Source organism: Mastigoproctus giganteus, chromosome 9 (genome assembly GCF_048544385.1).
Source record: "Mastigoproctus giganteus isolate SK-2022 chromosome 9, ASM4854438v1, whole genome shotgun sequence".
NCBI lineage: Eukaryota > Metazoa > Arthropoda > Arachnida > Uropygi > Thelyphonidae > Mastigoproctus > Mastigoproctus giganteus.
This window is the reverse complement of record NC_143583.1, coordinates 151,195,641-151,215,914: the sequence shown is the minus strand read 5'-3', so window position 1 is coordinate 151,215,914 and position 20,274 is coordinate 151,195,641. Positions and strand designations below refer to the sequence as shown.

The 20,274-nt window shown below is 36.9% G+C and overlaps 1 protein-coding gene across 4 annotated transcripts in view; it reads left to right on the top strand.

The window, feature by feature from the left end:
- The window catches only part of faf (ubiquitin carboxyl-terminal hydrolase-like faf), a 1,326,265-nt gene that overhangs the window by 942,665 nt on the left and 363,326 nt on the right, over positions 1 to 20,274 (top strand). For all 4 annotated transcript variants that reach the window (XM_090382082.1, XM_090382083.1, XM_090382080.1 and 1 more), the window contains 2 exons: positions 758 to 833; positions 14,932 to 15,106. In XM_090382082.1, the coding sequence (XP_090238208.1) occupies positions 758 to 833; positions 14,932 to 15,106 (251 nt within the window). The remainder of the gene's footprint in view (positions 1 to 757; positions 834 to 14,931; positions 15,107 to 20,274) is intronic.

Sequence of the window (20,274 nt, the reverse complement as noted above, 5' to 3'; positions counted from 1 at the left end):
AATGACCACCACATATCCCTGGAGCAATATGGCCTTAGTTGCTAATGCTCCTAAAAACCAAATAACAACAACTTGTAACAGCATCCCTTACAACGGGTTTGCAGCCAGTGCATATGCCAAGTTGGACCATGCCTCTTCTCCTTGTAGGGGGTTCCATCAAAAGTAAATATATTTGACAGTTAAGCAGGCTAGCTAATCTAACAATTGTTTTTTTTGGGGGGGGGGGATTTACTTAGCTGGAAAATGTGCATTTCATTTTAATGTTTTAAAAGAGTAATAATTTCTTATGAGCTTTGAAATTATTATGATCATTTAATAATCATTAATGCTTATAAAAAAAATTATACAAGTTAGAACTCCTTGATCCTCCTCTTCACAGATACTTCCCTGAAAAAAAATTAAGTTTTAATATGTATTGTATCATTGTGATTATTGTTAGAAATAATAATACTTTATTTTGAAATTTTAAAAAATCTGCATATGTGATGACACAATAGAGCTCCTTAAAAACAATTACATGTTATTTAACAAAAAAAATAGGGCCATGCCATTGCAAGTTATTTTCTGCCATATGAATTAATACCATTGCACTATCTGTGAAGTTTAAATTTTGCTGACCACTCTCACTCACTCACTCAAAATGAAAGTATGATTACAATTTATCTTATATTGCTTGTACTTGTATTGCATTTAATGCTTAGTTGATAAAATTGAAGGTAATTTTTAAAAATTTATTTGTTCTAATTCTTTTTTACAGGCATAGTGATGGTACTTCTAAGTGGTATAAATTTGATGATGGAGAAGTAACGGAATGTAGAATGGAAGATGATGAGGTAACAAATTTGATTTAATTATTAAGCAGAACTTTTATTGTATTTAACAGAATAAACTTAACTAATTTCTTAATTCACATCAACTTCTCTTTATAGAAGTTGATGTGAATTTGTTCCATCCTATTGCTCCATTCCATTACTTAATGGGATATTACTTTTCCTCAGAAAATGATTACTTTTCCTCAGAATATACCAACAGGCTCTCAGGGCCAAAAAGCTATTGTTGTTGATTTCATCCTAGTGGACTTCTTGTTGGAATGGAGGAAGGAAAATGTTTACGTACTTTCTTTCATGTTCTGTTTTCATATTTTGTGTATGGTATTGTAGCTATCTGATTATGTAAGCTTTCTAAAAATGGTGTTAGATAAGTTTACCTATGATGTGGTATATACTAAATAGCATTAAATATATGTACCAAATATTCATTAAATGGTGACTCTGTGTGTGTATTAATCAAGTGAATTTCCATTCATCCTATATATATAATCCTAATTTTCCATAAAAACAGTAGAAATAAAAGTGCAGTGCAGCTAATGCAAGAGCAAGCTGTGTTGCGTATTAAACACTGACAATTCCTGTTTCCTTCTATAAATAATGCAGATTTCTATGCATGATCGTGTATAAAAAATATATCAAAATAATGTGTATTCTGGGAACATGCATACATATAGTAAACATTCTAAAATCTAGCACTTTGGGGGATTAAGAAGTGCTATATTTTAAAATTTTTAGGATTTTAGAGAGATATACCTACTAGTTTAACAGTTTCGGAAGAGGATCTTTCCTTTAAATATTAAGAACAGATAATTGAACTTATTTACAGGAATCATTTATGACTATCTTTATCTTGTACTTTTCATCTGTTCTTGCAGGTAGCAGGATTAAATTGCATGATCATCCAGTGGTTTTAATTTCACTGCAGAACTAAGTTGCATTTGTAATAAGCTGCTCTAGTTTGCACTAATATCAACAGACATTTTTAGCAATATTAAAATTTTTAGAAATATTTTGTATATTATTATTATTAGTGACACTCTGCTACTTAATGAAAGACCAATTTGTCCCAAAACAGGCTGTTGTAGCAGTCACATCATTTAAACAAATGGACAGTTAACCTTTTGGAGAGGCCATCTGTTTGAAAGCAGTGCAATACCAGGACAACCCATTGCATTATCTATGCAGTTGAAATCCTGCTGGCCCCAAAAACAGGTCAAAGGATATATGCTGTAAGCATCCTATAAAGATAGCAATGTTGCCTTTTTGCATGGATTCTTAAAGTGTGTTTATGTATATAAAAGTGTTTTAACAACAATCTTGAGTCGGTCGGTTTTTTTTTTTTTTTTTTTTTTTACTTTTGTAAGTACAGTCCATTCCGGTTATTTGGTACACATCGGGACTAGTGCATTTTGGCCCAGTTAAGTGGCTGCCCCAAGTATCCGAAGTTTCACGTAAATAGTTAAAAATACAATGTACCCCCCCTTACAATTAGTTCACTGTACAATCAAATCATGTTACGACGAACTCACCATAGTAAAGTACCGTTCACTATATGATGTGTAGTAAGCGCCGGTCATTGTGATCATGTTTGTGAATTGAATTTTAATTCTATTAAATGGCGATTCTAATTTGAGAAAATAGGGGGAATATTATCCACAGGCTATAAAAGTAAAGATATATTAAGCAGAAATTTACCCTTTATTACCTTACCAATTAAAAAATTAAATGACACGTGAAAATCAGAAGAATATACGTGATAATTGGAATAATTAATACATACTGTAATATGTACATACGAACTAGTTGACATTTCTGTTCACACATTTGTGGGTGGGGTTAAAATTTAAGACAGTAAAAAGATAAGCAATCAATAACAAAGAACACGGCACACACAAATTGCAAGTAACACAATACGTACAAGTGAGAATGGGGTAACGACTTACAAAGCTTTAAAAATAGGACTGAAGAGAAGATCTGAAAATTAATTTTTTTATATGATTGAAGATTTCGTGGAAGTGTAACTGGAATTCTGTGGGTTATTATGTCTCACCATAATAACCCACAGAATTCCAGCTGTCGGTATTATCACAAATTCAGTAAAATCGAGTTTACTGCCCGTTTATGATAGATTTTACTAACAGAAAAGCCCAATAAACAGGTGACTGCTAATTGTTTTTATTGTTTTTATGGTTGTGACCTCCAGAATTTCGACTGAACCATGTGATACTGTCGGAGACAATTGTAGGGTAATCTCCAGTGCTGCGGTCTCCTGCCCCAATTAAATGGCATGCTGTCCCTAAGCGAAGTAAACCCTGGCTATTTTCTCGATTGGTTTCTGTTTTTTAAGATTTGCCCCAATTAACCATTGGCCCAAATAACCGATATCCACTGTACATACTTGCTTCTAACGATAATCAATTATTTCACCACAGAAAAAATAGTGGATAATTATTTTGACCCAGAAGCACCTAGCCACTGTTGTTTGCTCTAATCTTTATCTTATTGTCACTATAAAGCTTATAGATTTCTGACAGGAATGATAGAAAAATCACCTGAGAGGACATAAATTCAAATTGAGGAAAGACAGATGTAGGATAGACGTGCGGAAATTTGCCTTTAGCCAGCAGGTGGTTGGTTGGTGGAACAGACTTCCATCCCTTGTGGTGGAGGTTGATAGCCTAAATAAGTTTAAGGCTCAGCTGGACAGGTATTTTGAACGAACAGAGGGGTGAAGTGGAAGTGGGTTTTTTTTTTTTTTTTTTTTTTGGCTGATGCTGCATAAGCTTGCTTTCTTGCATCAAATGCCTCTACTAATGCTAATGCTAATGTACTTTTACTTAGTAAAAAATAGATTGAAGGAACTTAAAAATAAGACAATGATAATTGGCTCATTTTTACGTTCTCATTGTTTGACATGTTATAATAAAAAATGTCTAATAATTATTAAACATTTTTTATTATATGTCAAACAATGCAAGGTTAAGTTAAGTTTATTTATGTTACACTGTTTTTTAATTTTAGAATAAAGAGTGAATCCAGAGTTTTTTTTTTTGCTGCATTTTTTCAGATAAAGTCAACTTCGTGCTTCACTTTTAATGCATAATCGTGAACAAGGTCATTCTCACAAAATTATTCAACTGCTTGGTCAATTTTCTCCTTTAATTCTTTAATTTTCAAATATTCGTAACTGCGAGGATTCGGATAATGAATACTCAGATACCGGGGACCCCCTATATATATATATATTATTTTATATTTATATATATTTATTTATTTACATTTATATATATTTATTTATTTACATTTATATTTATTTACTAACGATATATATATATATATATATATATATATATATATATATATATACAGTAAACCCCCGCTATTCGTGGGGGTTACGTTCCTGAGAAATGTCGCGAATACCGAAAACGCGAATACTGAGTTATGGCTCCCATAAGTAATAAAGGGGTTCCGTTCCAAAGTATGAAATATGTAAGAAAAACTGGTCTAAAATTTTGTCTATGTATGTATTATATGTACATAGTACAGTAGACAGTACATAGTGAAATGCAAGCATATGGCATCGAAATGAAAATAAGAAACAATTTAATATTAAATGTAATATTTATTAGAAATTTCAAACAAATCTTTCAAACCAGCACCTTTGCTAGCAAAAAAACTTATCCCGCCAGTGCTATCACCAGTTTCGCTAAAGTGTTGATAAAGGTGTTTTGCCTTTTCACAATTGATGAGTGAACTTTATAGAATTTTATTTTGAGTTTGGTCTTCTATCCACAGATTTAAAGCTTTTTCCATCTTTTATAATTTAACATCACGAGTTACAGAGCAAATTTTTGAAGCAATTAACGCGTTTTAAAGGAAACAACTGCGGATTTTTACTTCAGATTTTTTGATTGATCGTACTGTTGACTCATTGATTTTATGTTTTGCCACTGAGGAGATACTTTCACCATTAGAAATTTTATCTAATAACTCAATTTTATTCGCTAATGTCATCACCTTCTTTGATATTTTCACATTTCTCTTGTTATTCGTAGCCATATTTTTGTAGGGGTTAGAAAGAACTTGTCCACAATAAAGTCACTTTCTTCCGTTAACACTCGAAAAAGTCTGTTTTACAATGCAAAATGGTAGATTTATCATTTTTGTAAGCATATCAATTTATAAATTGTTAAATTATCAGTAAATTATAAATTACAAATTATAAATTAAAAGCAAACGACGAAACCTTCCATGACAAGTGCATAACACATGCTCAACAAGGATTAGGGAGAAACATCCACGCTCGCGATTTTGTCACCCCTCTCCCCCCACCCACTGAGCGCTGTTTTGACCAGGAAAGATAATTTTAGCCACGACCATGTTTTTTATGGCGGAAAATATTCACGGCACTTTAAAATTCACATTTTTTTAGGTTTCATTTTATATTAAATCGGCGATCGCGAATACGCGAAACCGCGAATACAGATACCGCGAATAGCGGGGGTTTACTGTATACCAAAATGCACTTATTCTTCGGCAACTAGTCACCGATCAGTAGTATGTCAGACAGAAGTGTCCATCCTTCCAGACACATTTATCTTAGACTGGGCCCAATCAGTCCTCTCGGTCCAGCATCCATCTCGACCAAAACAATAATATGCTACTGATAATTCCATCCCAGAGACTTCCCCATTGTCAACCAGTGAGGAGAATTTGCAAAAATCAGATCCTGTTGAAGTGAAGCAATCTCACCTATCAAATATGGATACAGGTGATACAACCAACCAAGACGATCTGCTTGAAATACATGCAGATGATGATTTGGAAGAAATCAATAACCCGGGATGTCCTACTTTTTCAAGAGAAGAAAAATCAAAACTCAGCCGATAAAAACAACCCACTCACTAAAAGCAGATGGACTCATCTGCTCACAAAACCAAATAATGGAACAAATCATACAATGGAATTGCAGAGGTTTTCACAGCAATATTGATGATATCTATGAATTAATTCACCATTACAATTCTGCTGCCATGTGCTTACAAGAAACAAATTTAACACCAAAAATCTCCATTTCAGTCAAAAATTATACTATCTTCAGACAAGATCGATCTGATACTAACAGCCACCATGGAGGAGTAGCTGTACATGTGTACTCATGAATCCCCTCCAGGTGCCTTCCATTATAAATACCATTAGAAGTTGTTGTCACACGATAGTAATTGGTATCACATTGACACTGGTCTTTATATATCTTTCCCCCGAACCATCCATGTACAAGTCAGGAACTGGAAAATCTTTTTTTTCAATTACCATCTCCTACCTGTCTGCTAGGAGATTTTAATGGACATCATCCATTGTGAGGTTCTCTGGTCTCAGATGGATGTGGTGAGCTTATTGAAATGCGACTTGACAGAGAGAATTTACACTGTTGAATGCTGCCTTACCCACTTACATCCATTTTCCTACTGGGTCAACCACTGCAATAGATCTCTCGATCTGCTCTCTGATCCTCTGTCCATTCCAACTATAGAATGGACAGTACACAACAATCCTCTAAACAGCAATCACTATCTGCTGATTTGTAGCATTAAAAATCAGAAGGATTTTGATGAATCTTGATGCTAAGAAAGCTCCAGGTCCTGATGGTATTTCTCCACTTGTTCTCAAAACCTGTGCTCCTGAACTTACTCCTATTCTTTGCCGCCTTTTTTCACTTTCTTATTCCAAAGGTGTTTTTCCTTCTGCTTGGAAATTTGCTCATATCCAGCCAATTCCTAAAAAGGGTGACAAATCCGTCCCATCCAATTATCGTCCCATTGCAATTACTTCTACTCTTTCGAAAGTAATGGAGAAATCAATTAACCGCCAACTCTTAAATTACCTAGAAACCTTCCGTCTGATCAACGATCGCCAGTATGGATTCCGTCAGTGTCGATCCACTGGTGATATTCTGGCTTATGTTACCCATTTATGGAATAATTCAATGGAAAGGTTCGGTGAAACACAAGTAGTTGCTCTTGACATCTCACAGGCTTTTGATCGTGTTTGGCATAAAGGTCTTCTAAACAAGCTTCGATCTTATGGTTTGCCAACTGTTTTTAGTAATTGGTTATCCAGTTTTCTCTCTGATCGCTCACTGAGGGTGATGGTAGATGGCTCTCTGTCTTCTAACTTCTCCACTAATGCCGGTGTCCCCCAAGGTTCAGTTCTTTCCCCCACTCTTTTCCTCTTGTATATCAATGACCTTCTTCCATTGACTGGAAATCCTATCCATAGTTTTGCCGATGATAGCACATTGCATTCAACTTTCCATTTTGAGAAACCTTGTCCAGCTCAATCAGCTTCAAGTTCTCGAAAATCTGCTGCCAATTCCTTAAATGCCGATCTTCAGGTAATTCTCCAGTGGGGCAAAGACAACTTAGTTGATTTCAACCCTTCTAAAACTCAATCTTGTCTTATATCTTGCAAAAAGGATTCTTCTGCTCCTATGCTTATCTTTAGTGACACTCCGATTTCTAGGCAAAATGATATATCTCTTTTGGGGATTACCCTGACTTCTAATCTCTCTTGGCACAAGCACATTACAAATATTGCTTCCTCTGCATATAAAAAACTTGGTTTCCTCTTTCGCTCTCGGCGTTACTTTTCTTCCAAACAGCTGCTCGCTCTGTATAAATCGCAAATCCGCCCTGCCATGGAATATTGTTCCCACAACTGGGGTGGTGCGCCCAAAACCTCTCTCAGGCTTCTTGATTCCATTCAGAAGAGGGCAGTTAGGTTAATTAATGATTCATCTCTAACAGAGTCTCTCCACTCACTTTCTCATAGACGCACTGTTTCTGCTGCATGCCTCTTCTACAGATACTTCCATGGGCACTGTTCTTCTGAATTGGCTTCTATAATTCCCGCTCTCTCTTTCAAAACAGTCCGAACATGTGCCGCCACCAGCCAACATCCATTTACTGTCCAACTTCAAACCCACAGAACCAACTTTTCATCTTCCTCATTTATTCATTCAACTGCCATTTTCTGGAACAACCTTCCTTCATATGTATTTCCTGAAAATTACAATCTACAGAAGTTCAAGTCCAATATCAACAAATATCTTCTTCGTCTTCTCAACCTCCAACCCAAGCACGGTACTAAGTACTATAGGTTATAATACCGCTCGTGTTTGGGGTTCTCATAAAAAAAAAAAAAAAAAAAAAAAAAAAAAAAAACACCCATTTCAAACGAACAGAAACAAAAAAGAAATGGAAATTTTCCAAAGCAGACTGGAGAAAATTTACCAATTATGTATATTTTGATGATGACATCATTGAGTCTTCTGCTATTGACACTGTCACTGATCGTATCACAACGCAGATACTAACAACTGCATCAGCCAGCATCGCACAGTCTGAAATAAGAAACCATCAGCATACCAATCACTGGTGGATTGATGATTGTTACAAAGCAAAAAGAAAGGAAAAAATGCAGCATGGAACACCTTCTGCAAATATCCTACCACTGCCAAGCAGGCGCCTCCGTACTCAGGTTTGCAGGAGCGGAAGTGCGTAGCACACGCTTCTTGATTAGACTGGGGTTTGAGCCCATGACCACCAAATTGTTTTAAAATTTAAAATTGTTTTTAAAAGAATAAGCAAAATGAATGATAGAAGCATTTTCTCATTAATAGGAGAAGGAATAAAGGAATATCTGTCAATGGTACTGTCATTAACAACCTTCACTGCGTGGATGACACTGTACTTTGTACAACTAATATGCAGGATTTACAGATACTCCTCAAGCCTTGGGATCAATGTCAACAAGTCTAAACTCAGGTACTGAATTGGGGCGATGCCAACACCTCCTCATGTTAAAAGGAAAGATGACAAATTCATCTTTCTAGGCTGTTGGATCAATGACAAAAATTATCCAGATATGAAAATAAAACCAACGATTGAAATGGCAACGATATTTCCTTAAAATTAGATCTGCATTGTGCAATGGGATCCTGGATCTCCACCTTAGAATCCACATAATGAGATGTTACGTTTGGTCAGTTTTGTTGTATGTGCTGAGACATTGACACTAAAAACTAACACCTCCAAGAAATTAGAAGCATTTGAAATGTGGACGTACAGACAAATGTTAAAGGTACCATGGACAGCAAGAGTGTCCAGCAGAGAATTGGAAAAAACCATGAATTTCTGAAGAACATAGAGGGGGGGGTGAAATGGCGTCTCTTGGACACCTGATGCAGAACAACAAATATGCAATTCCACACCTAATTATTGAGGGGAGAATGGAAGGAAGAAGAAAACCTGCAAGAATATGCATATCATGGTTAGATAATATCAAGAATTGGAAGGGACTGAACACTGTTCAGCTGTTCAGAACTACCAGAGACAAAGAAACATTTGCCATGGTGTTTGCCGACCTCCGTTAGATGGTACACAGAGAAGAAGTATTCAGGGTATGACAGTTAATATCTATTGGACATTCTCATTCATTCATCATTCACACACACCAATCCCTTTTATAACAGTACCCTGAATAGACATACCACATACACATTTTTTAGTTTTTTTTTAGGTTAAGTGGACTAAAGTCCTACCCAGCAAATTACACATATCAACACCAACTAGCTACACTAACACATACGTTCACTCACACCTAACATACATTCCATCAAAAACATTTCCTTTCATTCTTGGACTGGGTGGAAAACGTTCTAACAGGCCAGTCATTGTCAGTAGTTGTTACTGTTAGGGATGGAAATTTTCAAGGTAGAGGTGGGTGTCACAGTTTAGGTTATCTTTTTCACAAATTCTGAATAGGCCATCTAATGCATATCATCAGAGATGAGAAGTTCATCTCTGCAGCTTATGGTCCTATTTTTTGTCACAAGCAGTGGTGGATCCAGAAAAAAATGACATGAGGGACATCGTTTGTGATGGGGGGCACTTTCCCCAGTGCCCCTACATCTGTGGATGTTGATAATTGGGGCAGGCCTACAAGACATGGGCCCAATTGTCATCAGCACCTCAGGTACATTTTGTGTCCTGTGTGAGGCCAAGTTGACATAGTTTTGCATTTAGGGAGCCACCTCCTGTTAGCAAAAATGTAGTGTATAAGCCTGGTGCAAACTAGGGTGGAGATTTGGGGGAGACCCATGGCAGGAACTTCCTAATAACTTCCCCTTTATCTGATTGGTTTCACCTATCTTGCCATTGCTGCTGTAGACATGACAGTATCCTTTTCTTTTCCTGTTTAGGATCAACTGTTGGGTCTATGTCAGTAGGGATCTGTCTTCCAAGCCTATAGTTGAGGCGTGCTGTTTCATACTGTCATAGATGTACTGTTTCTGCTGCATGGCTCTTCTACAGATACTTCCATGGGCACTGTTCTTCTTAATTGGCTTCTATAATTCCTGCTCTCTCTTTCCAAACAGTCTGAACACGTGCCACCAACATCCATTTATGGTCCGACTTCAAACTCACAGAACCAACTTTTCATCTTCCTCGTTTATTCATTCAGCTGCCATTTTCTGGAAAATCCTTCCTTCATACCTATTTCCTGAAAATTACAGTCTACAGAAGTTCAAGTCCAATGTCAACAGATATCTTCTTTCGTCTTCTCAACCTCCAACCCAAGCATGGTATTAAGTAGTATAGGTTGTAATACCTCTCGTGTTTGGGGTTTACATAAAAGAAAAAAGGAAAGTCAGGACCTGCAGGCCAGAGGTGTTGACCATGTGGCATGCCCTGGTAATTGTAAGTAGGATGATATGCTGGATGGATGGATTCTAGTTTAGCTGTATTGTTAACTAGTAGCACCCTAGGGAACCAGATGCCAGCCCTGTAAGTAATTACTGGGAGGAAGATAGTCTTATAAATGAGTGCTAAAATGTTCCTTTTTAAACCCCACTCAGATCTACTTATTCTGGCACTCATGCCAACATAGCTTCTCACTTTTTTACCAACAGTAGCTTAGAGTCAAAGATGACTCCAGGGTATTTTTATTCTGTTGTGAGGGCTATTGTTTTTCCTGAATTCTTAATTTGCATTTTAGTAGGATGGGTTTGTGTCCCTTTCTGTCGAAGATTCAGAACATGATTTGCCTGGTCTTCCAGAGCCCTTTTTGTATTACCCTTTACAAAGAGAACGAGGTTATCAGTAAAGGCAATCTGGTCCATTTGGCCTGTGTCGGCCTATGGGAACACGTCTAGTACCAGATTCCAAAAGCAGGGACCCAGCACTGAAACCTGAGGGCATCTATGGGTAAAATTTCACTGCATGCATTGAAATCTAATTTGCACTGCTATTTTCCTATCATTAAGATAATCATTGATACATTTATACAGGTTCTGTGGAATGCCAGCATAGCTTATTCTCCTGAGGATGCTGACTGCCATGAAGTATCAAAGGCACTAGCAAAATCAATTAGCCAGCATGTAGATTTCCTGGGTGGTTCGAGCTCCAGTCATTAGTTTGTTCTTTGCATCCTCATCCAGGTTTTGAAGGCTGTCTGTGTGACCGAAGGTTTTCATTCAGATACATATGCTTCTATGCATAAACCATGAGCCTTTCCAATACTTAGCCCAGAACTGGGAACAAGGCTATTGGCCTGTGTAGTTAGGATCATTTGGAGGTTTTTCTGGATTCTTTCAGACTGTAAATCTCAGGTTTGCCAGTTTCCATGTGATGGGAAATATACCTTTGCCTATACAGTTATTAAATAATTGGAGCAGATGTTGAGACTGACTTTTGGTAAGGATTTTTATCATTTCTGGTTCAATTAAATTGTGGCCAGGACATTTCTTTTCTTTGATTCTGTTAAGAGCATTTGTTATTTCTACTATTGTGAAGGGTTCCATATCTAGAGATACATAGGCCTCATTCTCATTGCAAATGTTGGTTTATTCATAAGCGAGTGCTTGGTCATCATCTGGGAACAGAGAGTCAAAAACGTTATTGATTGTTCCATTCCAAGTGTATGTTGGCGATCCTGTCATGTTATCAGTGGTGTGAACTACATTTCCTTTTGGAAGCTTGTTGATAACTGTATGGTATACTTGAACTTTGCTGTATTAAAACAGCTTCCACTTTTCTGACCATTCTTGAAGTCTGTTCAATCCGTTCTGGAGGGTTGCTGCTTGCCACTGAACATTAACAACTCTACAAATCTTTATGTCAACTGCAAAATATGACATCACACCTATAATTCTTTGTTGATGTTATGAAAATCAGAAACAAGTATTTCTAGAACCAATCCTTAAGGTATCCCACTTCTGACATTACGCCAATACAATAATACGTAATGTTGTCATAAAGAACATCAAGGAAGGATGGATTCTCTTTGTCTGTATTACAGGCTTTCCCGTTCTTAGCATTTGGGGCCCTTTGCCTTCTGCACTGTGGGTACCCTGTGATCCATCTTAGAATCTTGCCAGTAATCCCAAAATGTTCCATTATATACAGTATCTTCTCACGAGGAACTGAGGTCAAATGCCTTCTTAAAATCCAAATGAACTATCTTAAAATTATTCCCTATAGCAAGCTCATAATTAACTGTGTCAAAATTTTACCTTAACAAAACCATGTTGTATGTCCTTCAGAATTTCCCTGTAAATGTCCTTGGGATGCACTCTTATCACCTCCAACATTTTCCCTACCACTGAAAGAAGGTTATCCAGTCTGTATTTATTGACTTCACTCTTGAAACTGGCTTTATGTATTGGCAATACATTGTCACTTCTCCAATCCAAAGTAATCTCTCCTGAGTCCAGTGATGCCATTATCATAAACCTCAATGGTTCCTTGCACTCTCTGGCTGCCTTCCTCAAAATTATTGGATATATGCTATCATCTCTAGGAGGCTTACTTGTCTATAGACACATTCTCAATCAATAAAGTATGCATTGTTGAATTACCCTGAACTACAAATATTTGAAATTGTAACTAATAAGAGTATCTTTGCTTGTACAACAGGTGAATTGCCATGTGCATGATGGCCTGATAAAATTTTATTTTATTTTATTTAAACATATTAAATTACGATAAGTACATTACTTTACAACACGGGAAGGTAGTAGTACAACATAGTAAGGTCCTTTAAAGTCCTCATAATTTAAAACATATTCTATAGTTACTTGAAGCAAATAAAGTGATCTTTTAATTTTTTAGTAGTTCCATCTTGTTTGATTACTAGTATATGCACATATTGAACTTCGTCAATTTCATGTCACATCCTTACTTATTAATTTTTCTGTATAAATATATATATCCCCACACACATACACACACACACACACACACACACACACACACTTACTCACAAGGTGTGGGAATAGAGTTCCTGGACCGGTGCAATGGCAACAACACAGTGAATGAGCTGAAAAATGGTTTTATTTTCATTCAAAGTAATCGCCACCTGATTGAATGCACTTATTACACCATTCTAAAAGTTTCTGAAAAAGAGTCAACAAAGGAGTCTAGAGAGATGATATCCAGTTCAGAAGTTGTTTCCTTGATGTCATCAACATCCCGAAATCTGTTTCCGTTGAGGAAATTTTACCTTGAGAAAAAGGAAGATTTGTACAAGAAGTCCACTTGTGCTAGTTCAGGAGTGTGGGGTGGATGGTTGATCTGTACAATGCCATGTTTTGTTGAAAATGTCTTCACAACAAGTGCGGAAAGGGCAGGGACATTGTCATACAAGCTGCCTTTCTTTCAAAATTGTGTTGCAACACCCAGAAAATGTACTTGAATTGTGGCATCTGAACATCTGATCCAGATGTTCAGATGCCACAATTTCCCAAAGTTTTGCAACTTTGTCCTCATTTTGAGAGATTGATGGCCACCAACTTCTTGGGTCATCGCAAGCATCCTCACATCCATCTTTGAACTACTTGTACCATTTAAACACATTGGTACAACTTACTGTTTCATCACTATAAACAGTTTTTAAATTTTTTTATGTATCTGTTGCAGAGTTTCCCAGTTCTGTACCACCATCTGTTGAAGGAAGTTTGATCAGCAATGTACCACATCTGTTTATTTTCAAATTCATCAAGCATGACCGCAGTGGCACCAGTTTGGGAACTTTATTGCCTCGTTTCATTAATATGTTAAGCGATTGTCAAACATCAGTGCTAAAATTACAAAATAGCATTATTGTCAGTGGTGGCCAAAGCAATTTTTCTTACTTAGCATTGAGCACACTAAGTGTGCTCAATTAGTGTGCTCGAATTGTATTGTGCTACTCTGAATAAAATGCTGTTCTCCAGTGATGATGCATATAATGCTATTTTGTTTAAATGATTGCCCTGCCTGCACTCAACTCTGTTTGGAGTTTTATCAGCAACCATGTGAAGAACCTTAGGAAACCAGTTACGAAAAGTATCCACAATATATGAGTTCCAAGAATGTGCAAAAAATAAATAATAATAAAAATTACATAAATGAAATGATTGGCAAAAGACAAAGTTGTTTTTGTTATGTAGTGTTGAATTACACCAGTAGCTCACGTCTGGTGAATATGGGCTTGGCACACCCAGAGTCCTGAGCTGGATATCATCATTCTTTTTTTTTGGTGATTCCCTTCTACTTCTCTCTCTCTCTCTCTCTGGGTAAGTCAGAAATTTTTTTTTTTTGTCTGGTGCGGCATAAGCCTCTGGCTTCTTTGCACCATATGGCTACCACTACTACATGGAATACTGAATACTTCAGCACTGACTTCCACCAATTGCTTTATTTACTTAATTTTATATTTGCGCACCCTTTAATATATATATATATTATTATTATTATTATTATTAAACCAATTGATATAATTTTCTGATTGATTATCATTATTTTTAAAAATGTAAAGACTAACAGAATTAGGATGAATGGTTTAATAAATAATTTGATGCCACAGGTTTTCTACTTTATAAATGTCCATACTGACTTACTGCATTTCCTGACTTGGTTAGGTTGTTAATATCTCATAATATTAACGAACTTTTATTAGTTAGTCCCTGAGGAAGCATGCATATTACACTATATAAAAATATTCTGCTTTGAATTTTCTTAATGTCTTGTAAAAACACTTTTATTATAAAAATGGGCAGGAAATGAAGAATCAGTGTTTTGGTGGAGAATACATGGGTGAAGTGTATGATCATATGTTGAAAAGGATGTCCTACAGAAGGCAGAAAAGATGGTGGAATGCATATATTCTTTTCTATAGGCGATTTGACATAGAGGAAAGTAATGTGGTTCGCAGCTTCAGCATCCTTTCCTTAGGTACGTATATGATTTCTGCTGCTACCTCCATTAAGGATAACCTGCTTTAATTTTTTACTATCATTACTGAATGATATGCTGTTGTCATGATTATTTCCATTTTAACTGAATTAATTTAATATTGGTTAACATTAAAAGGGGATGCAAGAATTTTGCTAAATGTTGGTCATATTGAAAAAGCTTTCTGTGTAAACAAATACTCTGTATTTTCAATCCCAAATGAAGGAAGATTCATAAGGGTGAAGTTGTTACCATTGCAATTTGCAAAGGAATATTAACGATACAAGTACCATGATCAGATGATGTGTTCAGCATGTAGCAGCTTTCGGTTGCACTATAATGACTTTGTCACTAGTCTTCCATTTTTAAAGTCTTGGTCCACTTCATTATGTGTATCAGGATGGTTTATTCTCATCAGTAACAGCTGATGAGAATCTAAACCTTCTGAAGGGTCATTTGAGTATTGAGTTAGCTTTTGAAAGAGGCATAATCATTCGTGTGCTACACTGATGAAGAGGATTGCCTTTGTCTTACTTTAATCCTGCATTGCTATTCATCCAGATGTTCAGATGGTGATGATGACATTGAGGTCATAGCTCTTTGTTTCTTTTCATGTTTTGCTTTGTGACATGGAATATTGCCATGTTGTAAAATGTAAGGGCAACTTCCATATAATTTCCACAATGTAGAGTACATAGAATAGTCCAGAACATCAATGCAGAGCACAGTCTCGAGTGTGAGCATCCAGGTTCAGTGCCTTTGTACCACACTGGACCTGGACTTCAATCATTCCTTACCAACCAATAATGTGATTTTTCGTATCATATGCTTCTGATGAGAAATTCCATGAAAATTATTGGCATGCAGCTCTGTACATGTCATCGAAACAAAACAGCTAGATGTTTACCTAATGTTTTCATGTGACTACTTGCTGTTCCTTTTCGTTTTCTTTGGCTCACTGTTACTTCTTGACTTCTATTTCTCTGAGCACATTGTTGGTTGTTAAGTAAGGAATGTTTAATTGCTGAGAAATGGCATGTACAGAAATTTCCTCCACTTGACATCCAACTATTTCTCTTTTAAATTCTGTTAACTCTTTCTGTTCTCATTGTTTGGTATGTGCATTTCAAGTGAGTTCTACGCTAACCATAAGCCAGCTTCATAGGTTAAAATAATTGCAAAATTAGTAGTTATAGACAGTTTATTCCCCTTCAGCAGAGTGTCTCTTAATCTTTGTTAGTACAAATTATATCACATTATTCTTTATTAATGGCTCCATATCTTAGCTGCTACCATCCTGTGTTTCCTCTTTGGCATTAGCAGTAATAAAGGCATATGATGCATGAAATCAAGCTTATACAGCATCAGCAAAAAAAAAAAAACCCATTTCACTCATCCATTGCCTCCAAATGTTTGTTTAGCAATAAATTCAGCCTTGAATTTATTTAAGCTGTCATCCTCCACAATGACATATCCAGCAATCAACCACCCACTGCCTAAATGCATTTCTGCACATCTATCTTTCCTCCATTTGAATTTATGCCCCCTCAGGTGTGGAATCGAGCAAGAGGAAGCATCCTATCAGCATTGAGCTTGCTCAAACTATTCCAGGCCTTATACACCTCACAGGTGCCTAGTCTTCAGAAGCTGCAATTTGCAAAATTTAAGCCTATCTTTGTAACAGCAACCCTTTTTTCCACTCACTAATCTCATTGCCCTTCTCTGTACTCATTCTAGTAGCTCAACATTTCCTAAAATGAAGTCTCCAGACCTGTATGGAGTACTCAAGATGTGGTCTGACCATTGCTTTATACAAGGGAATAATAACCCTCTTATCCCTGCTAGTAAAATTCGTATCTATCAACAAGACCCCGTGAGCTACTCTTGCAGCCTATCTGCACTGCACTACTCAGAAGACTTCATATCTGACTGCACAATTACCCCCCCCCCCCCGCACGCCAAGTCTTTTTCATTCGCCAACGTCCTGAGTATAGTACTCCACAGTTAGTATGTTACTCTGGGATTACTGCTACCCATATGCAGTACTTTGCATTTATCAATGATGCCTCCGTAGCCAGGTGGGCAGGAGCAGCAGTGCATAGCACACACTTCTTGATTAGACCGGCGTTAGAGCCCGTGTCCACCAAATGCGGAGGATGCGGAAAGGTCATGGAATGACCATTGCATATCCCCTAGCAATATGGCCTTAGTTGCTAATGCTCCTAAAAACCAAATAACTAACAAACAAAGCATTTGTCGGTGTTAAACTTCAGTTGCCACCTCTCAGCACGTATGCAGTACTTTTCAAGATCCTGTTGCAGTAGCATGCCATCCTTACTGTCATTAACAACCCTACCAACCTTTGTATCGTCTGCAAACTTGGACGTTAAGCCTGACATACCATTATCAATATCATTGATAAATATGGGCAGTTCTCACTTTATGAGTTCCCGGGTTTAAGAGTTCCCCCCCCCCCCCAAGTATCAAGTATTGACAAAATCCAAGATATGAACATTAACACGAACCCCTCGTAAACTGCACTAATAACTTTAGTGCTGACCGGGCTAGCCAGGTAGGTTAAGTGCCTGCCTGGCAACCCGAAAGGTCGCGGGTTTGATTCCCGCCTCGGGCTTGGATCACAGGCTTGGATCACAAAACTTTGGGAGGTGCATTATGGCCATAGAAGCTGATGTGCCAACAACTAAAAACAAACAATCAACAATAACTTTAGTCCATGAAGAGCAGTGGCCATTGAATATCATTCTCTGTATTCTCCCACTCAACCATCCTTTTATCCATTGCAGCAACTTGCCCTTAATGCCATACTGCTCAAATTTGTACGGTAGTCTTCCATGTGCAACAGTATCAAAAGCTTTCCTAAGATCCAAGTATATGATGTCAAAATTATTTTTTGTATCCAATTCCTTTGTGACCACATCATAGTATCCAATCAAATTTGTCAGACTTCCACTTAGCAAACCCATGCTGTGTCTGAACTATAACTGCAGTCTTTTCTAGATGATCCTGCAGTGCTTCTTTAACCAATGACTCCATTATTTTCCTCATGTGTGATTGTAGATGCAAAATACTTATTTAGTTTGTCAGCTACCTGAGCAGAATCGTCAATCTTTTGTTCTACAATATGAAAATGATGTGTGTTACTTAACTGATAGCATAGCATTTAAACATGATTACCATATTTTCCAGAATGTAAGTCTCACTTAAAAATGGAAAATGTTGCCTAAATCTCCCATGTATTATGTTCTGAAGTTACACTGGGCTGGGTGTATGCAGTAATGTTTTTATTACTAGCCATTGGTAGTGAAAGAATATCAAAAATTGTTTAAAAAAATATCCGATTAGCCTGTTATAAATGTTATGATTTTATTGTGTAACCAATATGTGTTCAGATATAATAGAGGCAATGAAAAGTGAAGGTTTTTTCCCTCTTGCTATTGCTGCTTAAGCTTGCATCATTTTGCTGCTACTAATACTACACAGGTTGGATTCCGGGAGGCCTGAGCCATCTGCAAAAATTTGCTGCTAAGTGGTCAAGCGTGAATGCCTAAGCACACAAATTTGAGTGAATCATGGTTAAAGCTCATGTGATTGCTAAATGTGGTTGGTAATTATATTCATTGATTGCCACCTTTCAGCCCAATCTCAGCCCATTGATTGCCACCTCTCAGCCCAATATGCAGTACAATCTGACTGATTGAGATTTATAAGGCCTTGAATGGTTTGAGATTGCTCATTGCTGATGGGATTCTTCCTCATGCTCAGAATAATCGCCTGAGAGGCATAAATTCAAATTGAGGAAAGACAGTTGTAGGATAGATGGGCAGAAGTTTGCCTTTAGCCAGCAGGTGGTTGATTGTGGGACCAAACTTCCATCTGTCATTGTAGTTGAAAGCTTAAATAGATTCAAGGCAGAACTAGACAGACATTTGGAGTTACCAGATAGGTGAAATGACCAAGTGAAATGAACAAGACTAATACTCAAGATTTCTAAGAGGTACAAGCTAAAGATTATAATGATTTATGCACCAACATCGAGCCATGATGATGAAGAGGTTGAAGAAATGTACACTGAAATTGAGAGTCTTCTAGATGAGCAGAAAACCCACTACACTATTATTATGGGGGACTTCAATGCTAAGGTTGGAAAAGGGCAAAACAGTGCAGAAAGAGGAACTATAGGAAATTTTGGAATTGGTGAAAGAAATAAAAGAGGTGAAAGATTTGTGGAATTTGCAGAATCTCAAGGAATGTCAGTAATGAACACTTTTTTCAAGAAAAGGGTGAACAGAAAGTGGTCATGGAAGAGTCCAAATGGATTAACAACTAATGAAATCGACTTCATCCTCACTAACAGAAGATATATTGTGAATGATGTTACCATCCTGAATAAGGTAAATGTTGGAAGTGATCACAGAATGGTAAGATGTACACTTGATATAGATGTAGGAAAGGAAAGGAAAAAACTGACTCGAGTAAATAATACAAAGGTCTTTGAAATAACAGAAGAGGAGAAAAAGCAGTATGTACTGGAAATTAAGAACAAGTTTGAGCTTCTGCAGACTGCTCAGGACCAAGATATCGACGAGGAATATTACAACTTTCTGAAAGTGATAAAGCCCAAGAAACCTATAGGGAAACAGAAATCCAAAGAAAAAAAAATTAGTCAAGAAACACTTGTCATGATGAACCAAAGACGACAAATGAAGAGCAAGAAAAACACTGACAGGGAGAAAATTGAGCATACTGAGTTATGCAAAGCCATTAGAAAGAGACTCAGAGAGGACATAAGAAGATTTAACACAAGAAAAGTAGAACAAGCATTAAGGGAAAACAAAGGATTTAAATGAGCAGCCATGAGCAGTAATACAGAAAGACAAATGATACTGAAACTGAAGAATAGCGATGGTGTACTTATAAACAGCAGAGAAGGCATAATTCAAATAGCAGAAGACTACTATAGAGAATTATACAAGGAGCAAGGGAATGATACCAGCAGTGGGGAAGATGGATTGCAAAGTAGCAACACATACAACATACCCGATATTCTTCCTGATGAGGAAGAACATGCATTGAAGAAAATGAAGAATCGGAAAGCCCCGGGGGAAGATGAAGTTACTGTAGAGTTGTTAAAATTGGGAGGAAGAGAC